The 20073-nt window shown below is 43.4% G+C and overlaps 1 protein-coding gene across 1 annotated transcript; it reads left to right on the top strand.

Moving 5' to 3' along the window:
• The first annotated feature begins 11972 nt into the window (after positions 1–11972).
• On the top strand, positions 11973–15138 carry LOC145956109 (uncharacterized). The gene is made up of 2 exons (XM_083071669.1): positions 11973–12507; positions 15125–15138. The coding sequence occupies exons 1-2, from the start codon at positions 11973–11975 to the stop codon at positions 15136–15138; spliced, it is 549 nt and encodes a 182-aa protein (XP_082927795.1).
• The last annotated feature ends 4935 nt before the right edge of the window (positions 15139–20073 follow it).

Raw genomic sequence — 20073 nt, 5'->3', positions numbered from 1 at the left:
CCAACATCTTTCAAAATCTTTAAAAAGAGTCCAACCATCGTCGCGAATGCCAACGTCCGTTTCGGCGGGTGGCGACAGATGGCGACTCCACTGGGGAAGCCTCGAGAGTCAGTCCCATTTAGTGATGGATTGTTTCTAAAATAATAGTTTAAAATTACTTCATTACCCCTCGCTTGTATGATAACATGTTTTACCTAGTTGGCTTCAATAACTGTTGGATGTTTAAAATTTTTGCAATTGTTTGAAATATAAACTGCACACGAACCTTTGCACACAACAGTTCCCTCTATACCCGGGGGCATGAGTGGAAAGCCATAGGGAGTGGATGTTAGTACGCCCGGTTGTCGAGTGGGTCTATAGGTACCCGTAGACCGTTGTCGGAAAGCATCACTCAAGGTGATAACCTTGAACTCAAGTCCGACAGTGCGTTGGAACTTTCCATCGACTTACGACGAGAGGAATTGGGTCCCTATAATGGGGGCACCTTGGGGGCCTTGGACCGGTGAGAACAGTTAGAACCTCCTTGAATATGCACTTTTCTGCAGGATACCCCTACCTCGTGATTCGCTCGTGACTGTTCGTGGATGAGTGAATTGTTTGTGCATTGTTTATGTGACATTGTTTGAGCATACATTGCATTCTTTAAGCATACAACATTCCCTTTTTTTAGAAAAAAAATAAATAAATAATAAATAATAAGAATAAATAGGAATAAGAATCTTCCCTTACATGGTGTTAACATCTACCTTCATCACATTCATATAGGTAGTTTCCATTTTCACCCAAAAAAAAAATAAATAAATACAAAAACAAAATACCCAAGAAAAAGAAAAAAGGGTTATTTATCCAAACCAAGCGATATCATGCATCATCTTAGGAACATCCTAAAAACATGATAATGCTTAGTTGAATAAACACAATGCCTGCATATTCAACGCCATCATCTCATATCATGCATTCTTATCAAAGATCATGGAGGGATCTAGGTTTTCATCTCATACATCTCTCCTAGTAATTTATTAATAACATTAATAAAAAGAAAGGATTAATCGATGCGTATGTTCGAAAAATGGATCGCACGCCGTTTGTTATTAAGTGTAAGCCAACAACCGCGCCAAGCGAACGCACATCAACTCCGTTGTTGGTAATCAAGACGAATAAAGGGGAAGGTCCGATACCATTGAAGATCATGCTCCAAGACCTTTTCCCTACGAATCGAATAAGGCTGTGCCATGGATATACGACATCCATTTTTCTGCTGACAGCGATATCTCTAAACATCGCTGGACTTGGGGGCATGACTAGGAGTGGCAGGATCTACACTCCCGAAGATCTTCATGATAAAGCTCCCAAGACTAAAGAAAAGGAAAAAGAAAAAGAGAAAACCGGGGAAACAAGGGTTAGGATACAACCCTAATAAAGATCAAAGGACGAAGAGGAACCAAAATCCTTCTCGACGTTCTTTAAGCCAGATCTTTAGGAAGGTCGGTTCACAAGCGTCAAGGCCAGTCATCGTCATCAAGTGCTCTTCTTCTTCCGATAGGGATGTATAGACCTGATGACTGTTAGAGATCACTCCTCGGGGACAGCCCGACCCCCGAGCCTCGATAGGGCACATGTTTCCACTATAATTATGATAAAATCGTTCTCTATTCTTTCTTATTGCTTCTTTTCTTGCTTACAATAAATTTCTAGACCACATTATTCTTAACCCTGTTTGAATAAGCATGAATGAAGTTAAAATTGTCTTAATAACAATAAACCCGCATCATTTTTATGTGGAAGTGTGTATGACAACTTGGAGCACCATTCCTTGGCCTCGACAAGTGCCATCATGGATAAAAAAGAAATCCTTTAAAAACAAAAATCCTAAAAACAAAAAAGAAGCTCGGCAGGAAACCCAAAAAGGGGGCTGCGCAAAAATAAGAGCAAAAGGCCCGCTAGGAATCCCACGAAAGGGTGACCTAGGCAAAAGTTAGGGTTACAAAAATAAACAAAAACAAAGGTCCGCTAAGACGCCACAAAAAGGGTGTTTTAGGCAAAAATAAGGACAGTCAAAAAGCAAAAATAAATCCATGATGGTACCATGAGCTGAATTCAAAAAGAAAGGTTCAAGGAAACTATCTAAGTTGTCAAATCACAACATCAATAACAAGACTTCCTTAACTTCATAAGTGTTTAATCAAACAAGCCTAAACACATAAGCCTACCTTGGCTAGCCATTCTTACAAAAACCATTTTCGAAAAAATAATCCCCTCTAAAACACAAACTTCCGAACAAAAAATATCTTTCCCTTCTTTTCTCTCGTCCCAAATGATTTTAGAGTAATCTAGCGAAAACATGGAGATATAGTGGTCAATAGGAGGGTTGATACATCTTCTAAAGGAAGGGAAGGATCACTGGGTTGATGGCACCAATCTCAATATAACACGCATCATTCCTCGGTTACAGAAATCGGCAGCGCACAGCCCGTCTAGAGGAATGGCAAAAATCCAAACAGAGAAACGCATCGGTTAATTCTTTTGAAAAAATAAATCAAATAGAATTAGGTGCATCATATCGCATACATGCATACATATGATAGGTTTAATGGAAGATCATTTATTCTCTGTTTATTCTGAAAAAAAAAATGAAAAAAAAAGAAAAAAAAAAAAACTCAATACGCCCGTATTGAAACTAGGGTTATGGGCAACTCTTCAGTTCAATACGGGCGTACCGAATTGAATACGCCCGTAATGGCCTTAACGGTCACACCAATACGGGCGTATTGAATCCAATACGGCCCGTATTGGCCCCCCATTTTGCACAATAACGACAAAGTCAGTACGGCCGTATTGAATTCAATACGGGCCGTACTGACTTACTTTTTCCTATAAATACGCCCCTTCCCCCTCTCATTCTGCACAGCATTCTCATCCCTCTGCATACTTTGTCTGTGAGTGAGTCTGAGCTCCCCCCCAATTCCGAGAAATGGCCGAGTCATCAAGAAAGAGGCACAGGGTCCCCGCGCAACTCGAAATGACCGCGCGACATCAAGAGAGGCTGGAGCTCCTTGAGTCATTCATATTCCAGCCGTCAAGGGTGCTCGACTTCACCATTCTCCGGGCGATGGAATGGGAGGATGAGGTCCGAGGCTACATCAACGCCATAGGATGGGGATTCTTCTTTGATCCCCACCCTCAGATCTTCCCGACTGCGACGAAGGAGTTTCTGGCTACCGTCAGCGTCACTGAGTCGACGAACAGCTTTGGCGCGACAGTCTACTCAGTGGATTTTTGGATGAGGGGAGGATACCGCTCCCTGACACTGGACGAATTCAACGTCCAGGCTGGCTTCTTTCAGCGAGCTGATCAGCTGGAGTATCGGGACGCCATCTGCGAATGCCCCGATAATCTGACCACGAACGAGATGTGGAGAGAGCTCACGGGTCAGATGGACTACCACGCCGGAGTGAAGGGTACTCGGCTCCCGACGGCGCTACGGATCTGCCACAAGCTGATCACCGGCTCCATCCATGCCAGACTGAAGAGCCCCGAGTCAGTGACGCGACAGGATCTACTGGCTCTTTATTGCATGGTCACCGGACAGAGGGCCAACCCCGGATTCTTTTTCCTCGAGCACATAAAGAATCTGGGGACAAGAGAGGGTAGCGACGCTCGGCGAGGATACATCATGGTCTCTACGCTCCTTTCACGACTCGCCGAGACTTGGGGGTGCCCCGATGGCATAGATGCAGGGGAGTTGGCGCCCAAGCCCATCAATGCTGCCACCCTGATCAACATGAAGATCATTGCCAGGGTAGGGAGGCAATTTGTACAAGCGACCACACACGACACCTTCAGCGAGCTCTTCGAGAACATCGAGCTCCCAGGTGATGTGGACCCGCAGCCAGAGGCCGACACCTCACAGCAGGACAGGGCCTACTTCGATGCTCGTTTTGATGCATTGCAACAGAGCATCGACACTCGATTCGACATGGCGCAGCATAGTATCGACGCCCTTAGACAGGATTTTGACAGCCTGTCAGTTTGGCTGCATCGTCGCTTCCCAGACCCTCCACAGGATCCGCCGGCAGAGGAGTGAAGACCGACCTCTTTTTCTTACTTTTTGTTTATTTGATGGATCGGGCTGTGCCCCACTTTTCATTGTACAAATCCAATTTCATTTAATGAAATTCTCCACTTTGAATTCAAAGCTCTTTAGCATTTCAATTTCTGTACAGAAAAAGCCAAAAATCGACAAAAAAAAAAAGAAGGCAAAATTGAGAAAATCAAACAATCATACAGAATAACTGAGTCCGGAGAGGCTTGCCGAAATAATACTCCCCAGAGACATCTCAGCTTGCACTCTTAGGCCGAATTCTCAATGAAAGCTATCAGAGCAAGATCAGCCAGATTCCTCAACGGAAGCATGATCATCCAAACAGAGCATCCGAGTCAAAAGACTCAGACTTCCTCAGTGGAAGATGGCTTTCCAACTCAAGCGACGAGTGAAGCTAAGCCTGCAGAGGCTTTATAAATAATACTCTGGGATAAACAAGATCCTCAATCCCCATTCGCCTACTTAGAGGCACTCCTTCAAAAAAAAGGGAAAATCAGAAAAGATCAAAATGACAGAATCCCCCAGCGGATAACAGCCTACGCAGAGGCAACAAAACCAGAAAATCAAAAAAGAGTCACCTGAATAAGGATAACCGGGATACTCCACAAACGTCGAAAGGACGAGGCATCGCTCACATCAGAAAGAGCATCTTTGTGTCTACATCCCCAAGGAATCAGAATTTCCCCAGTGGGCACCAACTACGCAATGGAAAGTTGGGACACAAGAACCCATGAGTAACTGCACATCCCCTAGACGGATCCCTGCGTTATCCAGCCCTCAGCGGCACCCAAATCGAAAACAACCGTCGAAACAGCATCGTGGACTGTGGAGACAAAATCATCTCAAATCCCTGGAGAGGGCAAACTCACGCTACCAAAGTGACCAGAAGCACGGAGGTATGCAACCCTGGGGAGGGCAAACCGCAGACCCTGGAGAGGGCAAACTCACGCTGCCAACGTCGTCAGAAACACGGAGGCATGCAACCCTGGGGAGGGCAAACCGCAGACCCTGGAGAGGGCAAACTCACGCTACCGAGGTTGTCAGAAACACCGAGGTATGCACGAGCCTGGAGAGGCGACGACTAATACTCAGCTACCCCGTTGTCAGAAACACGGAGGTATGCAGCTACCGAGGTTGTCAGAAACACCGAGGTATGCACGACCCTGGAGAGGGCAAACTCAAGCTGCCAAAGTGATCAGAAACACTAAGGTATGCAACGAGCCTGGAGAGGCGACGACTAATACTCAGCTACCCCATCGTTAGAAACACGGAGGTATGCAGCTACCGAGGTTGTCAGAAACACCAAGGTATGCACGAGCCTGGAGAGGCGACGACTAATACTCAGCTACCCCGTCGTCAGAAACACGGAGGTACGCAGCTGCCAACATCGTCAGAAACATGGAGGCATGCACACCCTGGAGAGGGCAAACTCACGCTACCGAGGTTTTCAGAAACACCAAGGTATGCACGAGCCTGGAGAGGCGACGACTAATACTCAGCTACCCCGTCGTCAGAAACACGGAGGTATGCAGCTGCCAACATCGTCAGAAACATGGAGGCATGCAGACCCTGGAGAGGGAAAACTCACGCTACTGAGGTTGTCAGAAACACCGAAGTACGCAACGAGCCTGGAGAGGCGACGACTAATACTCAGCTACCCCGTCGTCAGAAACACGGAGGTATGCAGCTGCCGAGGTTGTCAGAAACACCAAGGTATGCACGAGCCTGGAGAGGCGACGACTAATACTCAGCTACCCCGTCGTCAGAAACACGGAGGTATGCAGCTGCCAACTCGTCAGAAACATGGAGGCATGCAGACCCTGGAGAGGGCAAACTCACGCTACCGAGGTTGTCAGAAACACCGAGGTATGCAACGAGCCTGGAGAGGCGACGACTAATACTCAACCTGGAGAGGCTACTCAACAGTTTTCCCACCTGAAGACACTACAAGTCGGAAGGGTGGCCTGTTCCCTGGACAATTGGGTCAACTCCTTTACTTATCAACCGGTACACCAAAAAGCCATTTGACTAAGTAAAGGGGGGGCAGCTGTAGACCCCTAAAATTGTCCGGGTCGGAAATAAGACTCAAAGACTCTCGAAGACCGAAGGAAAGTCAGCCGGAAGGACTCCTGGAAGACCCTAGGATGATTCTTTGTAAGTCTAGGAGTCTTAGAGTAGCTTAGAATAAGGGTGTGCGAGGATTGGAGCTCAATACGCCCTCCCAGAGGTTCAGTACGGCCGTACTGAGCCATTTGAACTGCAATACGGCCGTAGTGAACTCAATACGGTCGTACTGAAGTTTTTGAACTTTAGTACGGCCGTACCAAATTCAATACGGCTGTACTGTAGTTCAAAAAACTTCAGTACGGCCGTACCAAATTCAATACGGTCGTACTGTAGTTCAAAAACTCAGTACGGGCCGTATTGCGCCTCAATCCTATAAATAGGACGTCATTTGCACGTCCTTCCACACTTTTTACACATTCCTCAACCCTCCTACTGAGTATTCTTGGGTTTTTGAGCTTTTCTCTGCCCTAGATATCTCTCCGGGAGCCGATCCGACGAAGTTCTTGAGTCATGAGCCATTAGCTTGAGATTCGAACAAGTCGAAGGGAAATCTCTTTGATTTCCATAGTAAAAATTTGTCTTTAGGGGAAAGGAGCGAGCGGACGTGTAGTGGGAAGGAGCGCCAAAAAGCCTCCTAACGTTGTTCTGATATATATAAAAGCCCGCTTCGGAGGTTTCTTTCTAAATCCTTTCTTTTACCGCTTTTATTGATTTTTGATTGTCGCATTGCATGTTTAGAGCTTTCATCATGTAAATATTTAATCTATAATCGTTTCTAATAAATAGGGGTAATTTAGTAACTTTACACTGTTATTTATGAAATAATCCGTCATAGGGAACCCGAAAGGGGTGTTGTGGGGTGCTAACACCTTCCTCACACGTAACCGACTCCCTTACCCGACTCTGGTTGTAGTGGCCAAAGTTGATTTATGAAAATCAATTGCCTTGTATCTTTTTCCAATGTTTTGAGTAAAATATTGGTGGCGACTCCAAGAACTCCTTTTTGCGAAAACCACTAATCCATGGAGGGTCCCGCTTGGGATTAACATGGATTGGTGAGAATCATTTAATAAATATTATTAGTTCGATGAGGTCTCAGTTTGAGAATAAGTTGCTCTAATAATCCAACATCTTTCAAAATCTTTAAAAAGAGTCCAACCATCGTCGCGAATGCCAACGTCCGTTTCGGCGGGTTGCGACAAACCTCCTACAAAGAACAAAATGCAAATTTATGAGCGGCCATAAATTCAGTACAATTCTGGAAGAAGGAACATATTACCTTTGAGCGAGACCGAAGGCGGTCAGAGAGGGTCTTTTGTTTTAGAGGTTTCAACGAAGTATCATCTTCGTCATCCTCTGAAGCTGTCTCTCTTTGTTGAGTATCCTCGGGATGGTGAGGAACTTTTTGGACAACAACAGCTAAACAAGAAGAAAAAGGAAAATGAGTAGAGATGTGAAATTCGAAGCTGACATAAAGAGAAAAGGCAAAGCTTAATTACCAGGATAGACAACAGTATTGTCAACCCAACATAAAGGCCATTGTTTATCCCTGGGAAAATCATACACAGAACATCTCGTACTTGTCACTCGATCCTTAACAGGAATGTTCTTATTATCCTCATACGAGGGATCAAGGGTTTTCACCCAAGGAGGATAATCAAGACGTTTCGCAAGGCCAAAAAGGGCATTAGGAAGAGGAGGTATGTCCTTAGGACAAAACTTTGCAAAAAGAGTTTGACCCTGAGGATCAATGACTTTATTTCGACGGATATTTCATTGTACCATTCTAGTCAAGGATAAAGTAGCATCGAAAATAGTTCGAAACATATTTTCATGGTGGTAACAAACTCTGTAATATAGTTCGAACTGGGAAATAATGTTGCGATTATCATAAATACCTGAAATCTTTGGGCCCTGCAGAGAAAAGGGAGAATTTGTAAGTCTCCGAGAAAAGTCCTCGAAAGAAAACATCTTGTCGGTGTAATAATCACATCACCATCGAAGGTAGCATTTGGACACCAAGAATGTAGGAAGGAAAGAACAAAGGGTAAGTTTCAATTGAGTAGAAGGCGTCAGGATGAACTTCAGAAACCCCTCATAATCAACATCCTCAACACAAACATCAGAGTCAATTCTGTCCTTGGGAAAAAGAGGTGTTGGTCTAAGTTGACAAAGCTCGAATTGACGAGAAAAGATTTGAGGTTGATAGGGATAAACCCTCACGTCCCGTTGTTTCATGCCAGTAAAGATGAGATCCCAAGATAGAAACCCCATCCAGACCTCGATCATCTCCGGGGAAATCTACCATACCTAATTGTTGCCAATCAACCAGGAAGGCCCTGCCAAATCAGGACGGATGAAAGGAGCTAAATCATTCGAGAACTCCTCGAATTCAAGGATTTCTTGGACATAACGGGAAAAGCCATCAACAGATCGTTTCTTGGGAGTCAAAGTAGTCAAGCGAGCACCTTCGAGAGAATATCGAATGGAGGCTTGAAGAGGGAGAGGTTTCAGTTTCTTCTCGAAAATGGCATTAATAAGCCATAATTGCAAAAGCCAAAGTGGCCCTGTGAGGTTCCGAGGGCCAGTTTCTCGAAACAAGCTTTTCGACGCTTCGTCGAGACAGTTATAAAAAGAAGCAAGTAACAACTTGCTCAAGCAAGTAACAACTTGCTCAAGCAAATCTTTTTCTTCAAATGCAAAGCCTGGGCGAGTGTGTAGTAATATTTGGGAACTTGCAGAGAAGGGGTATAAAAGACACAAGCAGACAACCAGTAGAGAAAGAAGGCAATGTGTTCAGAATCAGTAACAGGGGTACCTTCTTCGCCGTGATGTGCACTGACGAAGGCAGAATACGTCTTTTTGTCCCAAACAATTGAAGTTTCTGTCATCGGAATCTCTTCTTCGAGAATATCAGGAAGGTAGCGATCCCCTAAGGGTTTCAATCCCATGATGGCAGCAATGTCCAAGAGAGTTGGGCAGACAAAACCACAAGGAAATTCGAAAGCACGGGTTTCCCTGTTCCAGAAGAAAACGGCAGATAACAACATCTTAGGATCGAAAACGTTCAGATCGTACTTCGATAGTTGAACGAAATCAAAAATTCCAGCTTCTTTCCAAATAGAGTGCTTCGAGGCCTCAACACGTTCCAACCACTGAATGTGTTTGTCCTTAGGAGGAGGAAAAGCCCAAAACATTCGCGCGACGTCCGAAAAAAGGGATAGATCGATGGTTGGAGAATAGACGAAAGGGAGAGTAGAATCATCTTCCGGAAGCAAATCATTATGAGGTTTCTTCCTGCTCGGATTCGAAAAGGGGCCTAGAAAAGCATGCATTGATCTATTAGAAAGTGAAAAAGGGAGAAGTACCTCTGATTGGAAGATTTTGAGACTGGCTTCCTCCATGCCAGGAATAGGAACGAATGGGTCAGCCCCTTCACTCAGATGGGAAATAGTTGCATTCTCCGTCAGCAAAGGAACGGAGGAAGTAGGGGAAACCATCGAAGTAGCGGGTGTAGCCGTGGACGCGGACGCAGCAGAAGTGGCCATGGAAGTAGGACGAAGGTGAAAAGGTCGAAGGGAGATGAATGAGTAAGGGTTAGAAAATAGTAAAACGTACTCAAATGGACGAAGTAAAAGGCTATATGAAAGAGCAAAATGGGCCGAAAGTGCAGTAAAAGCCCGCGGTGAAAATCAAAAAAGGGGGAATTCAAATTTTTAGGTAACCGAAAATATTCGCTAACGGACAAATTTGAAAATTGTGTCAGCGTATCCCAGAGAAGCGGAATCAGTGCCGCCAAAATCATTGCAGTAGGTACGAAAATGAGAGATTTGGAATTAATATTGTCAGGGGCATTTAATTCTCACGAGATGCACGTGGCTATAAGTCCTTATCATGAAAAACATTCGTTCTCAGTTACTTCGAAGCAAATATTTTCCAGGGTGAATTTTTTAGTACCGGAAAATGAATTCGGAGATACTCGAAATACAGGGGTGGTCGAAATCTTAAGTGATCGAAAAAATGGCAAAGGAGTTTTCTGAAGAAGATATACAAAGCCTGAAGAGAATCAAGAGACACACGAAGACACTTTTCGTAAAGCTCTCGAAATCATGGAACCAGGAAGGACGCTGCTCGGGAGAAAGGCTCACAGCCCCCGCAACCTCTCAAAGTATAGGAAAAATCAGGGAACATTCAAGTATAGTTTTCGTTGGTTACTCGAAATCCCAAGAATCCGGACATACATGAATACACTTCGTAACCTCTCAGAATGAAGAACTTAAAGGAGACACGATCTAAGAGTGGTTGAAGTAGCATGGGATAAGGGTCAAAGGTTGCAGAACGGTTTAGGGAAGTTAATGAGCAGTTCCATGAATTATCCAAAGACGTGCCCGGGAATAAGCCACGATGTGGAAGTTTAGAAGGATTATGTACTTCCGGGGCACGTCAGAAACAGTTAACTTTTCTGAATCTTTATCTATAATTGTCTATAAATTAAACGAGCATTGCTCGTAGCAAGGGGTCAGAAATCAAATTCCCACAATACCTCACACGCACTCCTCGCCTGCGCACAAGGCACACCGTGCATACGAGGTAGCTTTGGTCTAAACCCACAATTCTCACATGCACTTCGCAGCCTGCTCATAAGGCATACTATGCATACGAGGTAGCTTTGGACGGTAAACCCACAATTCTCACATGCACTCCGCAGCTTGCGCGTAAGGCATACTGTGCATACGAGGCAACTTTGGGTACGATTTCTCGACCACTTTTCTTTTCCTTTTTTAGGAGTAGTGTAGCATAGCATAATCTAGCCTAGAGTAGTGTAGTCACTCTGAACATGTTTCGTTATCCTTACGAATTGTAATTCTGTTACCATTTAATGAAGGATATGATTTCGGCAGTCAATATACATGTCATCTGTTCGATTCACGTTAATTATTATATGCATGAAATTGATTGTACAATTAGCATAGATCTTCTGATGTGCTGAAACAAGCATAGATCTTCTGAAGTGCTAAAATTGGCATAGATGTTCTGACGTGCGCGAAATAGTGAGCATAGATCTTCTGATGTGCCAAACCAGCATAGATCTTCTGAAGTGCTCGAAACACTGAGCATAGATCTTCTGACGTGCTGAAACAACACTCTAAATTAACTCTATTCGCTGCTTGTACGATTTTATTTTCTTTCGCTGAAAGTCTTCGATTCTATCATGTCACGAACACCACAAATTGAAACGTGAACTCGTGCTAGTTCGAACAAAAAGAACCTACGAACGAAATCCCCCACAAACAGGTGTATATTAATTATTAAGTACGACCTGAAAACCAGGGGACTTGTGATTAATTATTGCATAAGATGCGAATTTGGAATTAATTTATACTGAGTGCCTAGACAACCTAGGAGAGTATAAAATTAATTTAAGGATACTAATAGGAGCGACCTGACAACCAGGGGACTTGTGATTAATTATTTCATAAGATGCGAATTTGAAATTAATTTATACTAAGTGCCTAGACAACCTAGGAGAGTATAAAATTAATTTATGGATACTAATAGGAGCGACCTGACAACCAGGGGACTATTTAGTATATTATAAAATAAAATAAAAATTATATGACTTAAAAGATGTATGGAAAAATGACTTGACAACCAAGTATTTATTCATAAATTTAAGATATTTATTTTTCTTGAGAAGAAATAATAATTTCTTAAAATTGCTTTTATAGTCAGTGGGAGAATTTTTATTTTATTTGAAATTTTTGAATATGATCTGACATATTTATTATTTAGATATCTTGAAATGTCTACTATATCACTTCGTTCTATACTTGCTGATGGAAAGTTGGTTGGATCCAACTTTGATGATTGGTACCGTACATTGAGAATCGTTCTCATGCATGAAAAGCTTATTGATGTGATTGATAAGCCTGTTGTACCTCAACCTGCTAATGGAGATGAACAGGCAACCAATGCTTATAAAAAGTACTTGGAAGACTACATGAGCACCAAATGCCTCCTTTTGGCATCTATGAGTTCTGAAATTCAGAGGCAACATGAGGACATGGACCCAGTTGAAATTATTAATCATCTTAAGAAGATGTATGGTGGACAAAGTAGAACTGCTAGATTCCAACTGTCTAAAACTTTGTTTAGGTCCACATTGACTGCTAATGCTGAAGTAGGACCCCATGTTCTAAAGATGATTAGTCTTATAGAACAGCTTGAGAAGTCGGGGTGCAAACATGGAAAAGAGTTATCCCAAGACTTGATCTTACAGTCACTCCCTGGGACGTTCTCACAATTCATTGTTAACTTTAACATGAACAAAATGGATTGTGATTTGCATTGTCGCCACCGGCCCGAAACGGGCTTTCAGCATTCGCGATGGATGGTTGGACTCTTTTATTTGTTTAAAAAATATGGATTGCTAGAATGACTTATTCTCAAACTGAGACCTTGTCAAACGAGCAATTTTATTAAAAGGCTCACCAATCCATGTTAATCCCAAGCGGGACCCTCCATGGATTAGCGGTTTTCATAAAAAGGAAGGGTTCATGGAGTCGCCACCAATGTTTTACTCAAAACATTGGAAAAAGAAGTTTAAGGCAATCGATTCAAAAATCGACTTCGGCCATGACAACCAGAGTCGGGTAAGGGAGTCGGTTACGTGTGGGGAAGGTGTTAGCACCCCACAGCGCCCCTTTCGGGTTCCCTATGACAGATTATTTCTAAAAATAATAGTGCGAAATTACTAAATTACCCCTATTTATTCTAAACAATTATAACTTAACTATCTACATGATGACAGTTAAATATACACACAGAAAGCAGTAAAAGGAAGGTCTTAAGAAGAAATCTTTGAAGCGTGCTTTTATATTCAAGTAAAACTGGGAAGCTTTTTGGCGTTCCCTCGCTCTACAAGCCCGCTCGCTCCCTCCTAGAAAATTTTAACTATGGAAATCTGGAGGATTTCCCTTCGACTCAGTTTGAGACTCAAGCAAAAAGCTCAGAACTCGAGAACTTTGTCGGATCAACTCTCCGAGTGATTTCTAGGCAGAGCACTGCTCAAAAAAACCCAGAATACTCAAGAAGAGGGTTAAAACTCAGTGTCAAAGTGTCAAATGACGTCCAATTGACGTCATATTTATAGGGAACAGGCGCAGTACGGCCCTGGAGTCAATACGGCCCGTATTGAAGTTTTGAACTACAATACGGCCGTATTGAATTCAGTACGGCCGTATTGAAGTTCAAAAAACCTCAATACGGCCGTATTGAGTTCAGTGCGGCCGTAGTGAACTTCAATCCGGCCGTATTGAGTTCACTGCGGCCGTATTGTAGTTCAAAATGTTCAATACGGCCGTACTGAACTTTTGGGAGGCCGTATTGGGCTTCATTCCCTCCACTTCCTTATTTTGAGCTTATTACAAGACCTCTAGACCTACAGAGAATCCTCCTAGGGCCTTCCATGAGTCCTTCTGGCTGACTTTCCTTCAGTCCTCAAGGGTCTTCAAGCTTTATTTCCGACCCGGACAATTTTAGGGGTCTACAGCTGCCCCCCCTTTACTTAGTCGGACGGCCTTTTGGTGTACCGGCTGACAAGTAAAGGAGTTGACCCAATTGTCCGGGTGATGTGCCAACCTTCTGACTTGTAGCGTCTTCCGGTGGAAAATTGTTGAGTAGCCTCTCCAGGTTGTTGCATACCTCGGCGCTTCTGACAACCTCGGTAGCTAAGTTTACCCTCTCCAGGGTCAACTTCACTCGATGCCCGAGCCGGAAGTTGAACACCAATGTGCCTCTGACGACGCTGATGGTTGAGTACCGTCTCTCCAGACTTTGACTACCGTCTCTCCAGACTTTGAGTACCGTCTCTCCAGACTCTGAGTACCGTCTCTCCAGACTTTGAGTACCGTCTCTCCAGACTCTGAGTACCGTCTCTCCAGACTTTGAGTACCATCTCTCCAGACTCTGAGTACCGTCTCTCCAGACTCTGAGTACCGTCTCTCCAGACTCTGAGTACCGTCTCTCCAGACTCTGAGTACCGTCTCTCCAGACTCTGAGTACTGTCTCTCCAGACTCTGAGTACCGTCTCTCCAGACTCTGAGTACCGTCTCTCCAGACTCTGAGTACCGTCTCTCCAGACTCTGAGTACCGTCTCTCCAGACTCTGAGTACCGTCTCTCCAGACTCTGAGTACCGTCTCTCCAGACTCTGAGTACCGTCTCTCCAGACTCTGAGTACCGTCTCTCCAGACTCTGAGTACCGTCTCTCCAGACTCTGAGTACCGTCTCTCCAGACTCTGAGTACCGTCTCTCCAGACTCTGAGTACCGTCTCTCCAGACTCTGAGTACCGTCTCTCCAGACTCTGAGTACCGTCTCTCCAGACTCTGAGTACCGTCTCTCCAGACTCTGAGTACCGTCTCTCCAGACTTTGAGTACCGTCTCTCCAGACTTTGAGTACCGTCTCTCCAGAGTTTGCTTCGGTTGTCTCTGACGACCTAGGCAACTGAGTTTGCCCTCTCCAGGGTCTGCGTCCGTGTCTTCTGATCACTTCGGCAATGCGAGTTTACCCTCTCCAGGGATCTGAGATGATTTTTTGTCTCCACAGTCTACTATGCTGCTTCGATGGTTTTTCTGATTTTGTGCCACTGAGGGCTGGATAACGCAGGGATCCGTCTAGGGGATGTGCAGTCATTCATAGGTTCTTGTGCCCCAACTTGCATTTGCATAGTTGGTACCCATGGGGAATTTCTGACTCCTTGGGGTGTAGACACAGATGCTCTTCTTGAATTGAGCGATGCCTTATGTTTGGCTGACGTCCTTTGACGTTGGTGGAGTATCCCGGTTATCCTTATTCGGGTATCTCTTTTGGATTTTCTGATTTTTGCTGCCTCTGTGTAGGCTGTTATCCGCTGGGGATTCTGGATGTTGATTTTTGATTGACCTCTTCTGTTAGGCAAATCATCTTGATGTTTAGTGGTTGGCTGTACGCCCAAATTCCGCTTGGGGAATATTTATTGATATATTTTTTATTTTGCTCCTTTTGTAGGGGTGCCTCTTGAGTAGGCGACTGGGGATTTGGGGATCTTATGTATCCCAGAGTATTATTTAGGAAGCCTCTGCAGGCTTAGCCTCACTCAGCGCTTGAGTCAGAGAGCTATCTTCCACTGAGGAAGTTTCAAGTCCTTTGACTGAATATTTTGCTTTGGATGATCGCGCTTCCATTGGGGATTTTGACGATCTTGCTTTGATAGCTCTCGCTGGGGATTTGTTCCATGAGCTTAAGCTGAGGTTTCTCTGGGGAGTATTATTTCTGCGAGCCTCTCCAGGCTCATTTATTCTGTACAGTTGGGGAGTATTATTTCAGTAAGCCTCTCCAGGCTCAATTATTCTGAGAGAGTATTGTTTCGGCGAGCCTCTCCAGGCTCAGTTATTCTGAAGGAGTATTATTTCGGCAAGCCTCTCCAGGCTCAGTTATTCTGTATGAAGAAGGAGTATTATTTCGGCAAGCCTCTCCAGGCTCAGTTATTTCTGAGAGAGTATTATTTCGGCAAGCCTCTCCAGGCTCAATTTGTTGGGTTTTCTGTATTTTGCCTTTTTTGTTGATTTTTGGCTTTTTCTGTATTTTTCCTTTTTTGTCGATTTTTTGGCTTTTTCTGTATTTTTGCCTTTTTGTCGTTTTTTGGCCTTTGTTGACTGCTGTCATACACAAGCAATTTTCTATTTTTTCTATTTTATGCAATTGCCTCATGATAAGGTCTTTGAATGTGCAACTAATGTGTGTGTGATGCACAAAAATGCAAGTTAATTTTGTTGATGTTTTTTTAGAAAATGAATGGCTCTCCCTATCCTCTTCTTCTTTGGAGGAGTTTCTGTCATAGACGCGAGGGAGGATTTTTGTGAGCCTTTTATGCAGGAGATTACGGATTTTATAGGAACCCCTCCAATTTTCTTTATTGACTGATTATTAAAGGAATTTCGTACAATTTTTATGAAATACCAATTTTAGAGGCATAATCACATGATCAAGAGAGAAGAGAAAATGAATAGATATTTTATTGATATTCACAAGTGTTTTTATAGAAAGATATACAGAAGGAATTTCTGAAGAATGGCTGGCCAGGGTAGGCTATATACATTGGGCTTAACAATTATATCTGTAATTGTTGCTCTTTACATTCCCCTAGTTGCTTCGGGTGAGATGCCTGAGCCAGGAGTGTAGATGCTGCAAGACGCTTGCTTCTAGAAGATAATCACTTGAGCCGCCTTTCGGTTTTCGATTCAAGTGATCGTTGCTTGCTTTGTTTTTGTATCTTATTCTTTTACCCCTAATTTTTGCCTAGGACATATCCTAGCGGGGATAAATTCGCCTTTGTTTTGCCTAGTACCCTTGTACTGGCGGGCTTTTTATTTTGCCCTAACTTTTGCCTAGGACGCCCTTTTTGGGTTTTCATCCTAGCGGGCCTATGCAAGCAACGTCTTCAAGCATAGTACTTCTTTACCACGTCAGCGTTGACTGGGTATCGAAGTTCTTTTCCATCCATGTCTGTGAGGATCAGTGCTCCTCCTGAGAAGGCTCGTTTTACCACGTATGGTCCTCCGTGATTTGGGGCACACTTTCCGATTTTGTCCTTTTGAGTTGGTAGCAATTTCTTCATTACCAACTCTCCCTCATGGTAGACTCGAGGGTGGACTTTCTTGTCAAAAGCCTTTTTGATCTTCCTCTGATAGGCTTGACCATGGCATATGGCGTTCAGCCGTTTTTCTTCAATGAGGTTCAACTGGTCATACCGGCTTTGAACCCATTCTACCTCGGAAAGTTTTGTTTCCATGATTATCCTTAGAGAAGGTATCTCGACTTCGACGGGTAGAACTGCCTCCATCCCATAAACGAGGGAGAATGGAGTAGCTCCTGTAGATGTACGTACTGAAGTCCTATAGCCATGAGGAGTGAAGGGTAACATCTCGTGCCAGTCTTTAAATGAGACAACCATCTTTTGCACTATTTTCTTGATGTTCTTATTGGTTGCCTCGACTGCCCCATTCATCTTTGGCCGATATGGGGAAGAGTTATGGTGTTGGATCTTGAATTCTTGGCACAGTTCTTCCACCATTTTGTTGTTCAGATTAGATCCATTATCAGTGATGATTTATTTCTCCATGCTTCCACTAGATTATTCTAAAATCATTTGGGACAAGAGAGAAAAGAAGGGAAAGATACTTTTATTCTGAAGTTTGTGTTTTAGAGGGGATTTATTTTTCAAAAATGGTTTTTGTAAGAATGGATGGCCAAGGTAGGCTTATGTGTTTAGGCTTGTTTGATTAAACACTTATGAAGTTAAAAAGTCGTGTTGTGATTCGACAACTTGGATAGCTTCCCTTGAACCTTTCTTGAATTCGGCTCGTGGTACCATCATGGATTTCTTTTGTTTTTTTTTTATTGTCCTTATTTTTGCATGAAACACCCTTTTGTGGTGTTTTAGCGGACTTTTGTTTTTGTTCATTATTTTGTAACCCTAATTTTTGCCTAGGTCACCCTTTCGTGGGATTCCTAGCGGGTTCTTTGCTCTTATTTTTGCGCATCCCCCTTTTTGGGTTTTCTGCCGAGCTTCTTTTATTTTAAAGGATTTATTTTTATCCATGATGGCACTTGTCGAGGCCAAGGGAAGGTGCTCCAAGTTGTCACACACACTTCCACATAAAAAATGATGCGGGTTTATTATTATTAAGATGATTTTAACCTCATTCATGTTTATTCAAACAGGGTTAAAAATAATGTGGTTTAGAATTTTATTATAAGCAAGAAAAGAAGCAATGAAGAATGATTTTATTATAATCATAGCGGAAACATGTGTCCTTATTTCATCACTGATATGGGTCCCAATGTTGACCTCTTATATCTCTCGGCCATGCCCCAAATTCACAGTCTCCAATTTCTCTTGACGAGCTTCTTGATCTAGCAATCTTTGCAGATCCGGAGAAATGGTCTCCTCATCACTGTCCAACTCAACCCATTTATCCTCAACTTTCGGATCCCGGTCAGAGCGAACAATTACAGACATAATTATTTTATTGGTTCTGTTTAGGTTTAGAATTATTAATGTTAATGAGGAAAGAGAGAAAAGAACAAAAGAGAGAGTAATGTGTGAAAAATGCCTCTTTATTGATATGTATTAAAACTGTACAAAAACCCTTATTTACATGAAAAGGTTCTCATGATCTCGGGTACTGATCATGAGTCCCTAAAAGAGAAATATGAAGGGGCCCTATCGTGGCTTGTTCTTCTCTCTATTCCTGCTTTGGCCGAGGATTCTTGCTCACGTCGGGCGCTGTTGAATCAAAAGTGATCCACCCGGCATCAATAAGGCTTTGGACCTTGTGTTTGAGAGCTAGGCAGTTCTCTGTTGAATGCCCTGGTGCCCCCGAGTGGTATAGGCATTTATCTTGTGGTTTGTACCACTCGGGATAAGGTGGATCCATCTTCCTTGGTGGAACGTAAGCTAGAAGACGTGCTTCCACTAGCTTCGGCAGGAGGTCGCTATATGTGGTCGGAAGTTTATCAAACTTCTTCACAGAGTTGTATTGCGACTTTCCTGACTTCGAAGTAGAGGAAGATGAGGAAATGGTTATGGCACTGACTCCTCTCTCCTTCTTCTTCCCAAAGGTCTTCTTAGCTTTAAATGATTGGGAAGGTTTAACTAGCTTCCCACTTTTCAGTTCTTGTTCCACTCTTCCTCCAACATGATGGGACTCATGGTCACTGTGCTCAGCCCCTTGTATGTTGTGGTGACGCATGAGTTCCATCATTTGCGCCATTTGCTCCTTGACCTGTGAGAGCTCGGCTGTAAGCTTCTTATATTGTTCCTCCAACGCGTCCATCTTCTTGATTTTCTGCGCGCGCGTGAGGACAGAGAGATGACCAGCCACTTTCTAAAATGTTTTAATCTAATTAGTTTATTCATGGTATGAATACACTCTCGATGTGAGCTTGATAAGACTCCATCTTTAAGGCGCTGCCTTTTTAAGATGAAGGTTTATCACCCTCCCTAGCCTATGATCTCTCCCTAACGGAGAATCTCAATAGTCATGGGTCCCTTTTACTCACATCGAGAGGGTATTGGTGATCCTAAAATGAATAATTGGTGAGGATGCATGAGGTCTTATTGGCAATGATGTACATGCTCCTCGCTTTTTATTATATTTTCACACATGGTCTTTTCTCTCATGTCATGGCATTTTCATGCATGGGGATTTATTCTTAGACCTTATCACGAGGTTATTTATTAATGCACAAACAATTGCACATAAGCATTTACACAAACAATTCACTCATCCACGAACAGTCACGAGCGAATCACGAGGGGTTTCCTGCAGAAAGGTGCATATTCAAGGTGGTTCTAACTGTTCTCACCGGTCTGAGGCCCCCAAGGTGCCCCCATTATAGGGACCCAATTCCTCTCGTCGTAAGTCGATGGAAAGCTCCAACGCACTGTCGGACTCGAGTTCATGGTTATCACCTTGAGTGATGCTTTCCGACAACGGTCTACGGGCACCTATAGACCCATTCGACAACCGGCCGTACTAACATCCACTCCCTATGGCTTACCACTCATGCCCCCGGGTATAGAGGGAACTGTTGTGTGCAAAGGTTTGTGTGCAATTTATATTTCAAACAATTGCAGAAACTAAACATACAACAGTTATTAAAGCCATATAAATAGAGCATGTTATCATACAAACAAGGGGTAATGAAGTAATTTTAACTATTATTTGTTAAAAATAATCTGTCACTAAATGGGACTGACTCTCGAGGCTTCTGATGGAGCTAAGTTGAAGAAGATTGGTGAACTTCAACTTCTCCATGCTTAGGACCGAATCTCTTGAGGTTGACCTTAGAAGAATCTT

Source organism: Cajanus cajan, chromosome 3 (assembly GCF_000230855.2).
Source record: "Cajanus cajan strain Asha chromosome 3, NIPB_CcT2T_4, whole genome shotgun sequence".
Classification (NCBI taxonomy): Eukaryota; Viridiplantae; Streptophyta; class Magnoliopsida; order Fabales; family Fabaceae; genus Cajanus; species Cajanus cajan.
Note: the sequence above shows the minus strand (reverse complement) of the source record. Positions and strands in the feature narration are given on the sequence as shown.

Bases quoted from the DNA above. Each gene is read 5' to 3' on its own strand.
- LOC145956109 (XM_083071669.1), top strand. From the start codon at position 11,973: ATGTCTACTATATCACTTCGTTCTATACTTGCTGATGGAAAGTTGGTT.